We start from the raw sequence: 20113 nt of genomic DNA, 5'->3' as shown, positions 1-20113 counted from the left end.
CCCTGCCTCAGCCTCCTGAGTAGCTGGGATTACAGGCACGTGCCACCATGCCCAGCTGATTTTTTGTATTTTTAGTAGAGACGGGGTTTCACCTTGTTGACCAGGATGGTCTCGATCTCTTGACCTTGTGATCCACCTGCCTCGGCCTCCCAAAGTGCTGGGATTACAGGCGTGAGCCACCGCGCCCGACCCGTAAGTACTGTTCTTAAATGGACATTGGATACAGCTGCTTTTCTTCTGGGCTCCTGCAGATCCATCTCCCAAAATTCTTCCGTGCTGCCTGAAGAGGAAGATGAGCGTTCCTGCAGTGAGTCAGAGACACAGCTCTCTCAGAGACCGTCAGCTCAGCATCTTGGAGAGGTAATTGACATTCCTCTCCTTTTCTTGGGTGTTGTACTCCAGGGACTTTCCTCCTACCTGCATGCCTCATCAGGTCCCTCTGCTCTCATTCACTCATCAAACACCTTTTCAACACCCTCTGAGGCAGCGGCAAAGCTTTCATTAGAATCATGCATTCATCAGTGTATGCTGCCTGTATTATTCGCCAGGCACTGTGCTGTATGCTCAGGATAGTAGTAGCTGGGGAACTACAAAAGTCCCTGCCCTCATAGCATTTATATTTTTGCTGGCTGGGATGGGGGTGGTGGACACAAAAGACAATAAGTAAAAAAATACACGTGTGCCAGATGGTACTGTGGATCAGCATGTTACACAACAGGGAAGGGAGTGTCACGGCTGGAAGTGGGCGTTACCATTCTTAAAAAGTGGTCCAGGAGCCAAGACCAAGGGAAGTGGAAGAAATAGCTATGCTGATATAGGAGGAGAGAGGGCCGTAGGCCAGGGAACAGCAAGTGGAAAGCCCTGGGGTTAATTGGGGGCTGCTGGGAGGCCTGTGTTGAGGAATGGAAGAAGAAGACTGGAATTGTCTACCTTGTGTGTCCCACATAGACCTCAATTAACAAAAGTTTATACACCTCTTTTGTGTAGGGCACTGAGCTAGATAGAGCAGGGCATAGGAAGGTAAAGTGGTCTCTGGCCATGGGTGCTCAGGTCTGGCTGGGACAGGGCACATGCATGGGAATAGCACGTGCCTGGCACGTTGTTGTTGCTCAGTAAGTATTTGTTAAATGACTAAGTAAATTTTATAGAAAAGAATTGTGCCCAAAACAGAGTCAATAAATTTCTGTGTCAGAGATGGATAAGATCAGTGGAAGAGATCAGAACATGTGTTATGGAGGAGTAGCATTTTAGCTGAACCTTGAAGTTTTTTAGACGAGGAGAAAAAGGTGAGAGAAACATCCATGTAGATAGGATGGTGCATGCAAAGGCACAGAGCAGAAATTTGAGGCTCAGAGCAGGCCAGGGACGTGGTGAGCACTTCACTTCCCAAAGGCCCACCTGACTACGGCGTGCACTCTGAACTAGACAGGAGACAGACTAGGCCAGGAAAGGGCACCAGTAGCTGAGGCAAGAGGGACCGCCTGAACTAAGACAAAAGAGGAGTGCCTGGAGGGAAGGGAAGGGATTTTGGAGACACAGTCCAAAGAATTTTGCATCTACCTCAGATGGGTCAGGCTGTGGGCCCGGATGCCTGGCAGGTGGGGGCTGGGATTGGAGGCGGGGGCATGGGAGGAGCAGGAGGCTGGGAGCAAGGTGGTGTTTGTATCAGAAATCAGCTGAGCAGGAGTTAACTATGCTCTCTGTGAAGATACCCTGCAGGCAGGGAGGCGTCTTCTGGCTTTGTATGCTTTTGCCTCAGAAGGAAAGCTGATCGTAATCCTGGGGAAACCTGGGGTGTCCCCATGTCACAGCTGCTGGGTGACCTGTGTCACCTGAGCTGCAGTCTTTGTATGGCTCCAGCAGATGCTGTGCCTTGGGCAGGAGGTGTTGACTGAAGTGTGCGCCTCCCCTGGGAGGCAGTCATTCCAGGCTTGGGCTGAGAAGTGAGGACGGAAGAGAGAAGCTGCGGCCTCTGCATGCCACTCAGTCCCTCCCAGTGTCGCCTTTCCTCCTCATCTCTACCCAGACCTCCGCCCTGATCCCTTCCTCCAGCACAGGTGACTGGCGCTTGCTCCATGTCCTGTTGTGTCCCCCACACCCCCCAGGAATGTGGTGTGACTCCAGAAAGTGAGAATCTCACCTTGTCATCATCTGGAGCTATTGACCAGTCGTCTTGCACAGGGACGCCTCTGTCGTCCACTATTTCCTCCCCAGAAGGTACATGAGGAGCGGGGAGCGGCTGCATGTCCTTGCCCCTTACCCAGCCACAGCATCCTGGTATTTCCTCCGGGAAGGGACATGGGAGTGGCAAGCTAATACCTGGGCAGCATGACAGGTAGGCCCTGGCTTGAGAGGGAAGAGGACTTGCTTTCCTACCATGGGTTAGTGGGCTTGCCTGTAGCTAGGGGGTGTTGGTTCTCTCAGCCCCAGTCCTGCTGTCATGAGGCTTCCTTTAGGATTATGACAGGGAAAAGCAAATGTCTCGTCCCCGAGGCTGAGCTCTGAGCTCTAAAATATGAAGGAGCAGAATACTGGAAAACCTTAAACCTAAAACCACTTTTAGGGAAGGCCACTTCACTCCCTACTGCCTGAGTGTAGGGAGAGGGCTCTGCTCCCTAGAAAGCTTGCAGAAGCCCTGCCTGACTGCTAGGCTCCTTCCTCCATCCCTTGTCTCCAAAGGCCCTGCCAGCACCAGCAGCAGTCTGGCCCAGTCTGTCATGTCCATGGCATCCTCCCAGATCAGCACCGACACCGTCTCCTCCATGTCTGGCTCCTACATCGCCCCTGGCACTGAAGAGGAGGGAGAGGCTCTCCCTTCCCCCCAGGCTGCCAGCAGGGCCCCCTCAGAAGAAGGAGAGGTAAGGGAAAGGACGGGAACCACCCTGGCTTCTCTGTACTTTGCACACATGTCCAAAGTAGCATAACCAAAGATCTGCCATGCATGGCGGCAAAGCCCCCCAAAGTGCCGGGAGTGCGCAGAAAACAGGGCATTCCCTTAGCTCTGACCCTCCTATTTGACACCAATTTTGTACTGAACAAGGTTTGGGTTTGCTGTCAGGAGCTTGATGGGAGACCTGTAAAAACTGTGCTCTTGGCCGGGCGCGGTGGCTCAAGCCTGTAATCCCAGCACTTTGGGAGGCCGAGGCGGGTGGATCACGAGGTCGAGAGATCGAGACCATCCTGGTCAACATGGTGAAACCCCGTCTCTACTAAAAAAATACAAAAAATTAGCTGGGCATGGTGGTGTGTGCCTGTAATCCCAGCTACTCAGGAGGCTGAGGCAGGAGAATTGCCTGAACCCAGGAGGCGGAGGTTGCGGTGAGCCGAGATCGCGCCATTGCACTCCAGCCTGGGTAACATGAGTGAAACTCCATCTCAAAAAACAAACAAACAAACAAAAAAAAAAAAAACTGTGCTCTTCTGCAGGGGCTGCCAGCGGAGTCTCCAGACAGCAGCTTTGCTGGCCTCCCAGCTGGAGAGCAGGATGCAGAGGTAACCCCAGCAGCACGAAGTGTGCTCCTTCCCACAGCTAGAGGAGTGCTGGCCTTGGCTGGGGATGTCAGTAAGGACCAGGGCCAGGAGGCCGTGCTGACAAAGCCTTCCTGGGGACATGCCTATATCAGTCACAAGTGGAATGTGGATAGAGATGAGAGCAGCCGCACCGGGGTCTGTGGACTGTCCAGTGAGTGGGGCCACTGGTTCTCAGGGTCACTGGTGTGGAATGAGTTCAAGAAAGAACTTTTCTTGCCAGCCCCTGGCCTTGAGAATGTATTGTCCTTCATTCCACTAGTATCTACATGGGGGACTGTATCCCAGGTGCTCACTGGCACTGGGGCACATACAGACCTATACAGAACTGTGTGGTGAGGTTTCTCATGGGCCTACCCCCAGCCCACTGGACCTATCTTGGAGCCCTGTCCAGCAGGCAGACAGGACCACAGTTCAGTGTGAGATGTGCCCTGACCGTGGTGTGCTGTGGAACGCCGGCTCACAGTGAGAGATCTAGAACTCTTCTTAAGCCAGCTACTCTCAGTGGAGTACAGTATCTGGATAGGGTGTGGGATCTTAAGAGATTTCTTAAAGTTTTATGATCTCACAATTTGCTCTTTCATTTAGTAACCTTTACTTCCACGTTAGAGAAACAGTATCAGCTAAGCTATTAACAAGGGTGTTCCTGACAGACTATTCTGAGCCTATATGGGTAATGTGGCTCGGATCTAATCCCTAAAGGCAGACGGTGCCTCACCAAGCAAGATCTGCCTCTAGTCAGCCTCTCAGGCATATTAAACACGGATGAAAATATATGCTAGTAATGTAGGCCCTGGAGTTAGATGCCGTTAAGATGATTAGTTCTGTCGTCAGCCAATCAGTCGACTCATTTTCCTGCTTTATAGACTCACAAGGCCTTCCTTCTATCCTAGGGAAATGATGTTACAGAGGAAGAGGATGGATCACCCACGCAGGAGGATGGTAAAAGATCTGGTCCTTTATTTCCTTTTATTATCTTTCCTTCCTGGATATTCTTTAAGGGATAAAGAAGAGGGTACCAGTATGACTTGGTGGCACTGTTCAGTTGCATGGCTGTTAGAGGAACGACTGTCTTCTTAATGGTATATCAAAGCAAGCAGGGCACTGATGACCTCCATGACCTCCTCAGCTCTTTCTGGGCCTCAGAGCCAAGGATGTCAGGTGCGGGTGGGGCAAGAGATACGTGCAGGTACATATTTACCTCAAGTAGATTTGGAAGCGCTCTGAGCAGCCCCCATCGCTGGCCTCTCTGCTGCAGGTTTTCAGTGGAGCCCCACAGAGCTGCTCTGGCAGACTCAGTGTTGAACAGCAGTAGCCATTTCTTCCACTGGGGGGAAGGGGAGGACACTTGGCAGTTGGTCAGGTCTTGCTTTAGCTAGGAAAATGGCGGACGTTATTGTAAAAGAGGACTCCCAGGAGCCAGCAGACACATTAAAGGCATGGTCAAGGAAACAGGTCCAAGTTTCTTCAGCAGCTCAGCTTAGGCAAGCATTTTAAAGGCTGTTGTAATGATTTTCCCGCACTGTAATTCAGGCTTCAGTTACATCTTCAGTTGGAAGAATATTGTTTCTAGTAAGGCTAAAAGAGAAGGAATGACCCACCGAGCAAGCACATAGGAGGAAGAAGGGAGGTGGGAAAGTTTCCCCTGAGCAGGGAACACCACGTGTTCCATGAGCCAGACTCTTCCCCCTGCTGCTCTGAAGCACCTCCCGCAGGAGCACCTCCAGAGCACACGTGTGCCCCGGCCTGGATGCAGACGCACCAGCAGACGTCATCCTGTTGCTTCTGCTTCAGCGCTGGCCATCGCTTGGGGAGTGTTGAAGGTGTGCATGTGGACCTGACAGCTCCTGCCTGGCCAAGGAGCCTGAAGGAGAAGGTGGACGCCAAGGCTGCCTCTGTCAGCTCTTACACCCCAGCCCAAGGAGATTTGGAGAGTCATCAACTCAGCTGATGACTTCAGCGCTCGAGGCTCTAGAGTTACCCCTTGTGATGGTTTCTCTTATAGAATATCTGCTTCTAAGAAGTGCAGTACGGCCAGGTTGTTTCACCTGACATTCTGTAGCCCATGGAATGGATTTGTTTTCTTCTCTCTGTTTCACAGAGAAAAAAAGAGGGGAATTTGATTTAAAAAAAAAAAACAACACCTTTTAAAACCTTTCCCTTCCCTTCTTACATGTCTGTAGATTTCTGGTTAGTCACTTAAAACACACTGAAAATAACAACTCAGGTCTCATACAAAAGGAAATCATAATTTTGTGAATGTAGTCATTCTGATTTGATCTGCAAAATTATGGACCCGAAGACCTTTAGTTGTTGTTTCATGTACTTATTTTGCAGAGCCCTGTGGCCATAAACACACCCAGCTCGCATCCGAGGCAGACAGGCATGAGCAGGATGACCTCCCCACTGGCCCTCCCTAGCTTCTGCCGGGCGGTCGCAGCCTCACGGCCTGGCCTCTGCCCAGCTCTGCTCGCTCCAGCGTTCTCTGTCGAGCCTGTGTGCCACAGCCCTCCTCAGCAATCCGACTTGTTAGGGAATAGCAGGTGGAACGGGCTCTAGGGAAGCAGCAGAATAGTGCAAGAACACAGACATGCCCATGCAACGTGACTCCTTTCTTGTCCACTCTTTACCCACTTAATTACTGTCTTTTTTTAACATATGATTTGATTTGTTTTTTGTCTCCATCCTTAAGATTTTTATTTTAAGGACAGCAAAGCAGAGAAAAACACAGCCAGCCCCTCTCTAACTGCATTAACTCCGTTACAGGCCAGAGGACATGCGCATTTCTAGGTATGGAGTGTGACAATAACAATGACTTTGACATCTCAAGCGTGAAAGCACTGGACAATAAGCTGTGCTCTGAGGTCTGCTTACCTGGTGAGTGGCAGTCTGCTGAACATGAACTTGGTGGGAGACGATCCCTGTGCTCGTACCCCTGCTCTCACCCTGGTACACCCATCTCCTGCCCTGCAGTTCCTGGCAAGAAGGCCTGGGGCGTGCTAGTGCTGGAGAACAGTTGCTGAAAGGAAGTAAGAAGGCCTGGGAGAGTCCCTGAGCTTTTTGCAATGAGCCATCCTTGCTCTGAGTGAGAATATTAGGATAGGAAGAAAGAAGCAAAATATATGATTTGGCCTAAACACTCTCCACTCCATCTCATGGCCTTGCAGGTATCATATCAGGTGGCCTGGTCTTGTTTTCATTGACAGGAAGTTTGAGCAGACAGATACCACCTCTCTATGAAGGCCTTGGAAGGATTGCCTGAGCCCTTTTAAAGTGAAGCCGTAGCTCCTCAGAAGAAATGTGTTTCAGCTAGGATCAGAGAAGAAACTAAAAGCAAGCATTTTAAAGGCTAAGGAATGATTCTAATTGATCCAGTGAGCCAGTGAGCTTTGGGTTACCAGTTGCATTGTACATACTGGATTCAGATCCAAAGGAGAGGTTAAGTTAGGGCTTCACTATGCTCCCTGGAGCTGCAGCTTCACAGGTGATCAGGTGGTCAGTGTGCCCTTATTCCTCTTCATGATACTAAACCGAATCTAGGTAGTGTCTTACACAGAATAATGTTCATCATACTTTGCACACCGACTACCCTTTTAGTTAATGTGCCCATTCAAGGGCTGCAAAAACTGCTTTTCTAAAATCCACATCTTGCCCAAGTGACCTCAGTCAAATGTCCCCTCCGGGTTTCACAACACAGATTGTCCTTCACATGGTGGTGTTTGAATCCTGTTAAACATTCCCTGAACGAAGACTCACTTCAGCTTCAGAACAGCCACATCACGGGTCCAGTGCTTTACTCGCTTAGCGACGTGGCTGGAGGCGTTGGAGCCACACGACCTCTGTGGTTGCCACTCTCCATCAGCCTGTGCAAAGCACAGTCCCAGCACGCTCTGGCCCCACACAAGCTTGTGGCAGGGGAAGCTGGAATTCTCTAGAGACACTTTCTCCAGCCTTTCAAAGGACTTTCTTGAGTCATTTTCCATTTAGTTTGTCCTAAAGACACTGCCCAGGCCTCTTCATATTAAGTGAGACCGAAAGAGGCAGTATTGGTCCCCCTGCTCCTGCACAGGCCCAGGGAAGACCCCCTTCCTGCCTGAGCGTAGAGGAGGGATCGTTGACCGTGGGGCCAGCCTCCTGCCAGTTTGGCCTGGACTGGAGCTGCTGGGGCCCAGGGGCTGCATCACTCCCTGCCGTCCCGCTCCTGGCCTGGCTTCCATCTGTCCATTTGTGTTTCACATCATGCTGTCAAATGTAAATTTGTCTGTCTGCTTTGTTTATTTTCCAAACTCATGTATGTTCTCTAGACTTGGTATGAAAGTTCATGTTCACTCCGTGCCAGCACTGTCCTCCCTGCCAATGCTTCACCCCATCCAAGCTTGCTGGCCACGCACACACCTGGGAGGCGCTCGCTCGGGGCTGTGAGCAAGGTTCCCATTCCTAATTGGCGAGGGCCTGTATTCAGTGTACTAAGATCTTCCAAGAAAAAATATTTGTGAGACTGTATTAATTTCTGTTCTATGAAAATGGGAATGCCTCTGTGGCCAGGGCTATGGAAAGGATTTGGTTTTGATTGGCATCCTCCGTCCGTAATTGGGTGAAGATGACGTCTCTGCCTTAGCTCTGCCCTGTGTCTGAGGCAGCTCTATCCTGGTCATCCCCTTACTGGGCTTTAGGAGGGAAATTTAGCTTCCTGCCTCTCTCAAGGGGCTCCCTTACCCACCCCTATTTTTTTGGCAGAGGGAGCTGCTGGGAGTTGTTTTAGCCAACAGTGCTGGTGGAAACTCAGTGTATTCCTCTGCTCCCTCCTCTTCCTGACTCCCCTCGGCTGACCTGCTTGGTGATAGTTACTCCACTTACAGGATTGCGGGAGGAGAGCAAGGACGGGGAGGAAGAGAGCAGCTCTGGGGTTCCTTAGGGTGACTTGTGGAGGCAGCTGTTTAGAGACTATGGTGGGTTCACAGTTTGGGCCAAATATGAAATCAAATGCCTATGATGGTTCTCGGAAGAGGGCCTTGGGTACAGCACTGTAAATGTCCCATTATATCCTCACTAGGGGCCTCAAGATGAGGGACTGTATTCAATATACTAAGATTTTCTAAGAAAGAAAAAAAAATGTGTGAGACTATTAATTTCTGTTCAACAAAAATGGGAATGCTTCTGTGGCAAAGACTATGAAAAGGATTGGTTTTGTTTGTTTTTTTTTTGTTTTGTTTTTTTTGAGATGGAGTCTCACTCTGTCACCCAGGTGGAGTACAGTGGTGTAATCTCGGCTCACTGCCACCTCCGCCTCCTGGGTTCAAGCGATTATCCTGCCTCTGCCTCCTGAGAAGCTGGGATTACAGATGTGTGCCACCATGCCCGTCTAATTTTGATATTTTTAATAGAGACGGGGTTTCACCATGTTGGTCAAGGTAGTCTCAAACTCCTGACCTCATGATCTGCCCGCCTTGGCCTCCTAAAGTGCTGGGATTATAGGCATGAGCTATCATGCCCAGCCAGGATTTGTTTTTAATTGGCATCCTCAGTCAGTAGTTGGGTGACAGTGATATCTCAGAACCTCTGGTTCCCCTTTTACTTGAGAGGGAAAAACACATCTCTCTAGGCAAAATGTGTCTCTGGTTCTGCTGGTAGCATCACTGGTAGCAACAGTGCTGGAGAGCTCTCTGGAAGTATCTGGTAGGTTACAGACAGGAATAACTACTTTGGTAGGTCCCATGGAATAAATAGACCTCTTCAACACTCAGCTGTAAGTTCAGCTTTCTATCCCAGGGCCGAGATACCACTGGCTGTCGTAGTGCCTCACTGCCCTGCAGCCAGCTCTCTCCCTGTCAGGACAGCTGCATGTGTGCCTGGACTCTGCTTGAGTGTGTTTCCCTCTTCAAGCAGGTACCACTCCCTTCATGGAGGGCCAGTGGGAAATAGAGCCCAGGGTGGCTCCCATGCTCTCCCCGTGCCCTGCACCCTGCTCACAGCCTCTGCCAGGAGACCCAGCCGGTGGCAAGGACTGAGAACCTTGCTGGTTCCCATCCTTACCACTCTGGTCACACTGGTGAGGGGCTTAGAGGCACTTTTGTCATTCCAGCCCCTCTCTCCCTAAGAAGCTTCTGGGTCTTCCTGGGCCCCAAGACCAAGGGTGGATTTTTGGTTTTTCACTGGGGAGTGGTGTGTTCTGAGATTGCTTCTGAAAGGAGTAAAGGGGAAGATCTCAGTTGACGGGTGTGACAGGTGATACTAAGACTAGAGCTGCAAGACCACACTAAGTAGATGTGGCTCCACGGAGTTTGGTGGACTGTGACACAGGTGGCAGGATAGTCATCGCGGCAAGTGATAGCTCTGTGAAGGCTCTGGGGTAGTCAGTGATGGAAAAAAGGCAAAGATAGGCCAGGCGCAGTGGCTCACACCTATAATCCCAGCACTTTGGGAGGCCGAGGTGGGTGATCACATGAGCCCAGGAGCTGGAGACCAGCCTGGGCAACACAGTGAAACCCTGTCTCTATAGAAAACACAAAAATTAGCCAGGCTTGATGGCGTACACCTGTAGTCCCAGCTACTCAAGAGGCTGAGGTGGGAGGATCGATTGAGCCTGGGAAGCGGAGGTTGCGGTGAGTCAAGATCACACCGCTGCACTCCAGCCTGGGAGACAGAGTGAGACTGTCTTCAAAAAAAAAAAAAAAAGGCAAAGATAATTTTGGTCTTTTTAGTGGAGATACAAATATAATTTTTAAATGATTGCATTGCGGGGAATGAGCATATCCAGTGAAATCTAGAAAGGCTTATGGAGACCAAATTAAATTCTCTCTTCATTTTGAGAAGCCTCAGAACCCGAAACTAAAATGCTACTAGGAAAGTTTGCACTTTGTGGGCACTAAGGAAAAATTCAAACCAAGCTTCTCCTTCCCCTGGAGAGAAACTCTACAAAGACCATTGAGCTGTTACAGTCCTTACATTTAATTAGTGGCTTGGTAGAAGCAGGAAAGGGGCTTGTGAAATTTTCCTAAATGTGCTCCCAAAATCTACCTCTAGAGGTCTCTTCATACTCCCATTTCTGACTCCCCAAAATGAGAAGTGAATAGAAAGCACCTTTATCCGTTTCCCTCTAAGGATTTTAAATCTCCACACTCCATTTTCTGGCTGGAGGGGCCTGGGTTCAGCCGGACAAAATGGCGACACCTGCTCTGGAAGGCCCCTCAGCACCCAGACTGGCCTTCCACAGCCGGGCTCGTCGTGGGAATGAGGCCGAGGAGAGAGCAGCAGCAGGGCTTTGCCATGGGCCCCTCAGGGTCCTGGCCAGTGGGAAGTCACCCCCTCTTGCTGCTGAATCTCCCTCACCGCAGAGCATACCGAGAGGCCGGGAGAGACTTCAGATCTGATTCTTGAGTTTTCCATAAGTAACCGATGCTCTGCCCTGGCTTATGCTTCTAGATTAGAAGGGTGGCGTTTGTTGCAAGGACTCCTGTGAATTCAGAGTCAGGGCCGCTCTCTGGGCAGCCCCTCAGGCCCAGCGTTTTATGGCTTGCTGGTGGCGGCGGTGGTGGCAGCGGCGGTGGCGGTGGCGGCGGTGACGGTGCTGTTGTTTTTATTTGTGCATGCATGTGTGTCTTCTCTCTTGTTTACCATTTGCTTTTGGTCTTTCCTACTGAACAGCCGCAGCTCCGGAGTCCTGCCCCATAAACATTGAGGAATAGGTATGAGATCTACCAAATTATATCAATGAACAAACAGCTCATTTTATTTTGGGTTTCTCACTTTAAAGGCAATATTAACAGCCTTATATTCATCCTGCCACATTTAGACACACAGTGCCACCACTAGGGGTGAAAAAACACCTTGACTAATAATGTCCCAGGCTCCAGTACACACCCCCAGGGAGTCAAGATCCCAAATTCAGTTTGGATGTGAGAAGATCCAAGACTCTCCAGTTCTCACTCTTCCCCTGGGGTCTAGCACCAGAGACTGTTGTTAGAGCCTGAGGGTGATTAGCAGGCCAAGGCATTGACGGGAAGTAAGCCATTTATACCTGCTGATTCCACGTGGGTTAAAGCGCTTCATGTCCTGGGCTGGCCTGAGGCTGACTCAGAACACTTGGGAGTGGCCTCTCTCAACCTCACGGCCACACTCTACAGTTGGTCGGCCTTGTCCCCTGAACAGGTCCTCCTATGGGTCAGGTGTGGGCTCTGGACCACAGCAGTGGAAAAGTCATGGCCTCTGCCCATGGAGGAGCTCTAGGACTCAGCGGTTTCCGCCATGTGAGGTGTGCGTGGAGCCGTAGTTCAGGCTGCAGGGAGCACTTCGGAGCACAATGGCTCTCCCGGCCAGAGATGCCTCGTGAGGGGAGGGAACTGGGAGACGTGTCTTGGGAGGCCCATAGGGTCCTGAGGACGACATGCCTTCCCTACCCCAGGATGCCAGGGGGCCCTGAGAGCAGAGGCGGCCAAGGCCCAAGGCAGGAGCGTTCTAGCCTCCCTGGAGGGAGGGCACTGGAGGGAGCCAGCTCATCTGTGGGCGGGAGATGAAGAGGACACCCAGGGAAAAGGTGAGGTGGCCTGCAGGAGCGTGAGCACAGGCTGTTTTAGGAGTCGGATTCTCTCACCAGCACTTGCATTCTCTAGTCCTCACAGCAAGCCTGTGAGGTCAGTACTCATCTCCCATCTGATAGATGAGAAAACCAAGGCCCACAGTAAATTGATGTGCCCAAGATCACACCGTTGTAAACTGGAAGTGGAGCCCAGTTAGTGTGAGTACAGATGGCATCACAACACGGCTAGAAGTGAGCCCGTAGGAGCTTGTGGAGGATTGGATGTGGAGCACAAAGGAAAGAAAAGCACCAAGAATGGGTTTCCAGACGGGCGCTGGCACTCCTCACATGGGGGCAGCGGCAGATTTAGGAGAGAGGATGCGTTCAGTGGTGGTACCTGTGGGACCCGAGGCTCTCAGGCTGGTGTCTGCTGGGCTGATGGCACCACCTAGTAGCAATCCTCAACAGCTGCGCAGGTGCAGGAGGAGGAAAATGGCAGGTGAGGGGGGCTGGGGCCTCACACTGTCCTCCCTCCATGTGGCCTTCCGTCCCAGGAACCCTGCTGGGTGGCCAGTCCTTTCCTGCTCCACCTTGGCCCCTGCAGAAAACATTAACACTTTGGACCAGAACGAACATAGTCTTCTCACTTCCCCCCACCTCTTCCTGTCCCGATGAAAATAGCTCAGCGAGGCCCAATTTCCCTTTCCTGTCTATCGTAACATAGGCAAACTTTCAAACCATGAACTTAAAATACCAAAGTGGGGGAGCCGCGGTGGCTCTGGCCAGTTGTCCTGGCGCTTGAGGAGGCGAGGCTATGCATTCAAGGCCAACCTGGGCAAAATAAGAACCTCTCATTCATTAAAATACTAAAGTGGATCCTAGGGTAAGTTCACAAAACAAGGAGTATCCTCCCTGTCCGGGAGCCACAGTGGCAGTGACTGTACCTAGCCCAGGGGGCAGGAGCAGCCCCTGCACCTGTCTGCACCTGCTTCTCTCTGTTCTCGAGCACATGTGCTGTGGCTCGCGCCCTTGCAGGGGTCTTAGGTGACACTCGTCCTGCTCCTTCCATGCTGACTCCTGGGCTGCCCTGCTGGAGACACCATCTGGACCTGGCCAAAGCTTTGGCCCCTGTAATGTTCATTTTCTCTTCCCCAGGTACCTGGCAGGCTGATGACAATGCCGTCAGTCGATGTAATGCCCAGCGCCGGCGCTTGTCATCCAGCAGCCTGGAGGACTCTGAGACGAGGCCTTGCGTGTGGGGCCCTTTGGCTGTCTGAGTCCCGGCCCCTGCACGTGGGCTTCCCTCCTGCCCCTGCATTCCATCCATCCTCACTCGGCTGCTGCCTCCTGGGCATCCTCAGCAAGAGGCTGGACTTTTCACCCTCCTGTGACAGCTCATACAACCTGTAACCACAATCCCTCACCTCTAAGAGGAGACTGGAGCCCTCCTTTCTCCCTGTGGCCTAAAGCCACTCAATGAACTGCAGCTCATGAGACCCTTTGCAGGGACTCTGGAATGTCCCCATGGTATCTTGACGTTCAGATGGAGCTGGGGTCCATGGGCTAGTTGTTTCTTACGCATCTTTTTTCTCCTTAGGGGGGTAGAACAAGAAGGCTTAGAGTTTTGGCAGCTTTGTTATAAACATCCCTCTGGCATTTCCTGGTCTCTGGCACACCGTAAGCAATTGAAAACCTGAAGTTTGGGGTGGGGCTGGAGGACGGCTCCTGTGGAAAGGAGAGCCATACTGCACGCATGTGGCCTTTCCCTCCACAGGCACTAGGAGTGCCTTTCTCGAGGACAAGAAATGGTAGCAGCCAAAAGTTGATTGAAAGAAACAGTCCTTCCTCTGGGAGCAGAGCCAGTCTCCCGGGCCTGCTTACGAAGGAGGCCTTGAATCTGAGAATCTCCCAGTTAAGGTGATTTCTCTTAAGGAGCATTTCTCCTGATCAGGTGCATTCAGGGAGGCCTAGGACTCCATCCTAAGGTGACATTTCAAGAAACACATGTTGACCTCTCTATGTGCCAAGTACTGGCTGAGGAATGGTCACATATTATATTGTAATTCATCCTCACTCACCCAGGAGGTGGCATTCTTGTCCCTGTTGCCCCCATCTCTATCCCCTTTTGTTAATGGTGGAGGAGAAATAGGGACCAGTGATTCTCAGTTTGGTGCCCAGGTCCCCACAGGAGGTGGTGGAGAGGCTTGAGCGAAGTTCAGGCAGCAGCATGCAGCCAGCGGCAGTGAGCCGGGAGCAGAGGCTGGAGTCAGGGCTCAGGGCCGTCACTCAGGGGCCCCGTCCATCTTCCACATGTTCCTCCCTTGCCTTCCAGAGCTGCTGAGCCTAATTAGTAAAGGGGGAGATGCGGCCAGTCACATGCTGATTGGCAGTTCAAAGATCATGTTCTGTTCATGTGCCCTCCCCGCCCCAGCCCAGTGCAAGGGCACAAATACAAGAGCCAAAACAGCACGTCTGGACTATGAGGTGGTAGCTGCCCCTCTTCCTCAGCACTTGCATCCCAGTGAATTCCATGTGGCTCTTACATGTGTTGTCTACTGGCCTTTGGAAAGAAGGTTCTTTAGTAGGGCATGAGAGTATTTGGAAAGCAAAGCTAGAAACCAACTATTATTTGTGAGGTTGAGATGTGGGAGAGCCTTATAGGCTATGCCCATTGTGGAGGACTTGTCTTAGGGTTTGGAATTGTTACCCTAAAAATCTTTTCAAGGCTGTTTCCGAGCCCGATAGCCTCAAAAAGAGCCTGGTGCCCAGGAGGTCCTTTGCTCCTGTGTGGCTGCAGAGGCCAGGAGTGTGGTGACTGTCACACTGCCTAGTGGTTGTGGCTCACATCCTGCCCTGATGAAGGGGAGCCTGTTGTCCACCCTCTCTGAAGTACTACAGTAGACTCCGCCATTTCAGGCCCCACCTAATGTCCTTTCCTTCCCCCAATATTCTTCCAGCCCCTTTCATAGTTAAGATGCATAAGCTCGCCGGGTGCAGTGGCTCACGCCTGTAATCCCAGCACTTTGGGAGACTGAGGCGGGTGGATCACGAGGTCAAGAGATCGAGACCATCCTGGTCAACATGGTGAAACCCCGACTCCACTAAAAATACAAAAAATTAGCTGGGCATGGTGGCACATGCCTGTAATCCCAGCTGCTCAGGAGGCTGAGGCAGGAGAATTGCCTGAACTCAGGAGGCGGAGGTTGCGGTGAGCCGAGATCGCGCCATTGCACTCCAGCCTGGGTAACGAGTGAAACTCTGTCTCAAAAAGATGCATAAGCTGAGCAATAACCCCACTTCCTGATTTCCCTGAAACATGAGCCCAGAAGCAGCAGGGATAGTGGTGGCACACAGACCACCTCCTGTCCTGTCCCCTGCAGGTAGTATTAACAGTGTGGTGTTAACCTGGGAGGAGAGAGGAAACAGCTGAGATGAAGGAGATTCAGGTAAACAGTAGCCGCAGTGGCCAGGACCCCCTTCCTGGAGGTGTCCTTCCTCGCAGCAAGTGCTCAGTCCTCTCCTAGGGAGAGGCGCAGAAAGATTCCTCAAGGCCTCAGTCCCACGTCCCATTTCCACCTAGGTTGGAAATGTCCTTTGTTTCTCAGTTCCAATTTCTCCTCTTCCACCCCCACCTTCTCTTAGCTGTCATTTAGCTGTCTGGCCGGCAGAAATACACTATCCAAGGAGTTAGTCCTCAGTCAGCCTGATTAGGACAGGTCAGTGGTCAACCCATTTGCCCCAGTCCTTCATCTGGAGACAGTCACATAGTCACTTCCACGGTTCACCCACAGAGAAGACGTGGGGCCTGGCTTCTCCCACAGGGCACAGCCTAACTCTGGAGACTCAGGGCTCTTTCCTGCTGCACTAGGCCTGTGCTCTCCCTATGGCCTTCAGGTGGTGTGATCCCAGCTTCCTCACGGAGCCCTGTTCTGCCCAGTTCCATCCCACCAGAGTTTCCACCCCCACTGAGGCATCTCTTGGACACAGACCCCCACACTCTAATGCATCTCACTTGGGGAGTTAGGATCCTGCCCACCTGGGGCTGGCACGCTGGTTGCTCACTTTGCTTTGGTCTGCACACCTGGTGTGTGCGTGTGTATACTGCTTGTGCCATCTGTGTACCCCTCTCCCTGGGGTACACTTATGGACACACTACAGTGGGGACAGCAAGAATGCAATATTTATGGATTGCTGCATGATTCTTAAAAATGAATAAAACTGTTTACAAGGGAAGGAGAACTAACTAACTGCAAAGTGAGCTTATCTGTAAGTTTCTCTTTCTCCAGTACTCTAATATTTTTACTCAAGAGGATCTGGAGTTGGAGGAGTGGGAGAGGCAAGGGCTAGGGAAAGGCATGTTGGTGGGGGAGAGATGCACCATTGCCGGGCCTTCTTCGTGGCCTGGGCACCAGCCTTCCTGGCTCCAGCTCTCTAGCTCCTGGGCAGAGGCTGGGTAAGCAACCCAGCCCCCACCACTGCCTCTGCAGCCGCCTTAAACCGGAGAACTTCCAACCCTGCAGCTCCTCAATAATTAAAGAGCAGGAAAGCTGGTGACAGGATGGAGGCCAGGGGAAGGGAGGAAGAAGGGCCACAGTCCCTAGAGTCCCTCTACCCTTAATCCCTGTCACTTAAAGGTTGGTAAAATTAATTGGCGAAAAGGCCCTGCTAGAAGAATTTGACAAGTCCATGACTTGGGCTCTGCCCCATCAGCTGTCTCCAAAAGAGTGAGTGCACTTCTGCAGAGGCCTCTAGAATGTCAGCTTCCTGGAACCTTGAGGATAGGGGTGGGGACGGGGCTGCCTACCGGGACACACCGGATTCCCCTACCGCCTGGTGTGTCTGCCGCCTCTATGGATGTAAGCGGCAGGTGGCATCGGAGAGTCAGACCTGCCTGGGGCACCAGAGAGAGATACTAAGGGTCGGGGGAGAGGGAAAGGCCGCAGAAATTTGAGAAAGTGCCACTCGCAGCGGAGAGGAAAGAAAACCTCAAGGATACGGTTCCTAAGCCTAAGCCCGCTCCCAGCCTCAGCCCCCCAACCCGAGGCTCTGTCCCAGAAGCAGTCAATGCCTCAGAGCCACCCGGACTGGAAGCGAGTGAGGGCAGGAGTCGTGGTTCCCCAGGACGAACGGATCCATAGTGGTTCCGGGGGCCGCGGGCCGCGCGCTTCTCCGACCCCAGCGGGCGGGAAAGAGCCGAGACGGGACGCGGCGGCGGGTAGGGGGTTGGGTGGCGCGGGAGAGGGCGGCAGAAGGAGGGAGTTCGAAGAGAGTTGCCGCCAGAGAGAGTGGCAAGTGCCCGCGGTATCCTTGGAGACGTGCTGGCCAATGGCAGCGGCGGAAGCTGTTTATGGGGGCGGAGCGTCGCCATGGCAGCAGGAGAAGCCTTTGGAGCGGCTACTTATTGCCGGTCCCAGGGCCGCGGTCGCTCAGAGAAGCGCCGTCGGGCGGGGGGGCAGCGAGAGGCGCTGGCAGGGCCCTCGAGCTGGGGGCAGAGAGCCGCAGGGGGTGGGAGGAACTTCTTCCAGAACCTTCCTCTGGCCCGGGCTGCGCTCTGAGCCAGGTAAGGGACGAGGAGGGCTACAGGCCCTGGGGAAGGGTGGGCGACGGTACCAGCCCGCTCTCTCGTTCGTCCTTGACGGAAGTGGTGGGCCCAGGGACTGACATCGGAGGAGTTTGTGGGAAACTCGCCTCCTGCCCCCCATAACTGTTCCGTCCCCTTCCTTCCCGACGACTCCCTATCATAATATTCCTTTTCAAGGATCAGAGGACCTCCTCCGCCCCTGCCCCGTCGTACTGCCCTCCCAGACTTGTCGCCCCATTTCCATTTGTTGAGGGAAGGGGGTCCTGATTTCCTGCTCTTCGGGAGAAAAGGATAGCCTCGGATGCCCCTACCCTCTTACTTTATTTGGCTAATAAAACCTCGAAGAGGAAAGGAGGAGGGAGGCGGTTCTGGTGGGGGGTGGGACTCTAGGGCCTTGCTTCTGTTTCCCAGACCTCGGCACTAAAAGATCCTCCCCAGCTGCGGGAATGATGTTAGGGGAGGCGCCCCCTGTACGGGGCGTGGGGTGGTGCTCAGCTCCCGCCGTGGTCCTCGCAGGCACCACACACGTATTCGGAGGAGGCGCCCCCGGGGTCGCGAGATGGAAGCGCGCGTCCGGGAGGCCGTGTAACGGGAGCTGCGGGAGTCAGCGGGCCGGAGAGCGCGGCGGGCCACCCCCGGCTCAGCCCGTGGATGCTGACCGCCCCCTCGGAGAGTCCCCGCAGACATGGCGGAGAGCTGGCTGCGCCTCTCGGGAGCCGGGCCGGCGGAGGAGGCCGGGCCGGAGGGCGGCCTGGAGGAGCCCGACGCCCTGGATGACAGCCTGACCAGCCTTCAGTGGCTGCAGGAATTCTCCATTCTCAACGCCAAGGCCCCCGCCCTGCCCCCGGGGGGCACCGACCCCCACGGCTACCACCAGGTGCCAGGCTCAGCGGCGCCCGGGTCTCCCCTGGCGGCCGACCCCGCCTGCCTGGGGCAGCCGCACACGCCGGGCAAGCCCACATCGTCGTGCACATCGCGGAGCGCGCCCCCGGGGCTGCAGGCCCCGCCCCCCGACGACGTGGACTACGCCACCAACCCGCACGTGAAGCCTCCCTACTCGTACGCCACGCTCATCTGCATGGCCATGCAGGCCAGCAAGGCCACCAAGATCACCCTGTCGGCCATCTACAAGTGGATCACGGACAACTTCTGCTACTTTCGCCATGCAGATCCCACCTGGCAGGTAGAGGAGGCACGGGCGGTGGCCGCTCCCTCCCCATTCCCTCCTGGCTCCCCACACCGCACTGGATTCACATCCCAGATCTGCAGGCCAAGTAGGCTCCGTGCGGCCAGGGCCCCAGAAGGGAGGACTGCAAAGACGCCCAGCTCTTGCAACTGCCCCTCCTTTGACTTCCAGAGAGGGAGAAGGGAGAATGTCCAGAGGTGGAGGGCTTTAGGGGTGCAAAGGCTGAGATTCAAGGGAAAGGAACCTGCCATTCATCCAGCAGGCCCAGGCCAAAGACCAGGGCTAGACTCTGCGTGGACAGAGTCTCCTTGGGGAGAGCAGTGAACTGAAGGCACATTCTTGTCCCAAGTCCTAGAATTCCTAGACACTGCCCTGCCCGGGATGGTTTGTCGGGCTGGGAGTCAGAAACCGAAACTGGAACATGGCCTCCCTGCCAGGCTCTATGTCCTGCCCTTTTGCAGTTGGCTTGGGGAGGGTGGGATGGAAGGTGTGCTGTGGCATGTGAGGGCCAGCTTTGTCCCAGTGGAGGGGGTAGGGGACCTTCCTAAAGCGCTGTCCTAGCCCCCTACCTCAACCTCTGCTTAGTTTCCTCCCTTCAACCCCCCCACCTCAGCCAACCTCCCTGGGGGGACAATTACCTGAGCCAGGTGCCTTCCACAGAGGCTCTGCCTGCCACACGGCTGCATGTTCCAAGTCTCTGGAACCTGGCACAGAGCAGCCAAAGGGCCCAGGCCACCATGTAAACATCCAGCCTTGCTGGGGGCACTATCCACCCACCTGCCCTGCTGTCCCAGCCCAGGACCCCGGGCCCCAGCAGGATTTGGACAAGATGAAACACAAGAATGGACAAGGCAGGAGGATGGTCGATTTGAGGCTGGGTGGACATTGTCCTGTCTTCAGCCATCACCATCAAGGGCTAGTTGGCAACAGAGGCCCCTCAAAGATGCCCAGACTATTCCTTGAAACACCCAAAGTGGGCAGGCCACAGGACCACAGTCCCAAGCCATTTCAAATGCCCCCAACCCTAGAGCAGTGTCATTTTAGCCACAGCAAAAAGCAGGGACCCTCAGCCCCACCCTACCCTAAGCCTGTTCAGCTTTGGCTTCAGGAAACCGGCCCCAGGAATGAGTGCTATGCTCCTGGCTCTTGGCTGGGTAATAATCAACTGAGCCTGGAGTAGGGGGAGGGGACCTTGGGGGGTGAAGGCCCAGGCCAGCAGCCGGCTCAACCAACAGGGAAAGTCATCAGATCCCACACCCCTCGTCCCTGCACACACATACTCTCTCTCTCTCTCTCTCCCCCC

General features: G+C 53.5%; 2 protein-coding genes and 1 long non-coding RNA gene across 3 annotated transcripts in view; 2 read left to right on the top strand and 1 right to left on the bottom strand.

The window, feature by feature from the left end:
* Window positions 1–13720, top strand: part of RNF157 (ring finger protein 157) — a 90159-nt gene extending 76439 nt beyond the window's left edge. Inside the window, exons 11-17 of the mRNA XM_037741083.1 lie at window positions 252–360; window positions 2106–2217; window positions 2680–2858; window positions 3427–3492; window positions 4422–4470; window positions 6295–6405; window positions 13199–13720. Of these exons, the coding sequence (XP_037597011.1) occupies window positions 252–360; window positions 2106–2217; window positions 2680–2858; window positions 3427–3492; window positions 4422–4470; window positions 6295–6405; window positions 13199–13320 (748 nt within the window). The 3' untranslated portion in view covers window positions 13321–13720. The remainder of the gene's footprint in view (window positions 1–251; window positions 361–2105; window positions 2218–2679; window positions 2859–3426; window positions 3493–4421; window positions 4471–6294; window positions 6406–13198) is intronic.
* A 1727-nt stretch (window positions 13721–15447) lies between these two features.
* Window positions 15448–20113, bottom strand: part of LOC119472302 — a 4922-nt gene continuing 256 nt past the window's right edge. Inside the window, exon 2 of the long non-coding RNA XR_005201433.1 lies at window positions 15448–16934. This is a non-coding gene — a long non-coding RNA (uncharacterized LOC119472302). The remainder of the gene's footprint in view (window positions 16935–20113) is intronic.
* FOXJ1 (forkhead box J1) overlaps window positions 17423–20113 on the top strand; it is a 4973-nt gene continuing 2282 nt past the window's right edge. Inside the window, exons 1-2 of the mRNA XM_017535821.1 lie at window positions 17423–17603; window positions 18141–18807. Of these exons, the coding sequence (XP_017391310.1) occupies window positions 18310–18807 (498 nt within the window). The 5' untranslated portion in view covers window positions 17423–17603; window positions 18141–18309. The remainder of the gene's footprint in view (window positions 17604–18140; window positions 18808–20113) is intronic.

The sequence above is a fragment of the Cebus imitator genome, unplaced genomic scaffold (assembly GCF_001604975.1).
Source record: "Cebus imitator isolate Cc_AM_T3 unplaced genomic scaffold, Cebus_imitator-1.0 Scaffold93, whole genome shotgun sequence".
NCBI classification, from domain to species: Eukaryota; Metazoa; Chordata; class Mammalia; order Primates; family Cebidae; genus Cebus; species Cebus imitator.
This window is presented reverse-complemented; position numbering and strand designations above follow the sequence as displayed.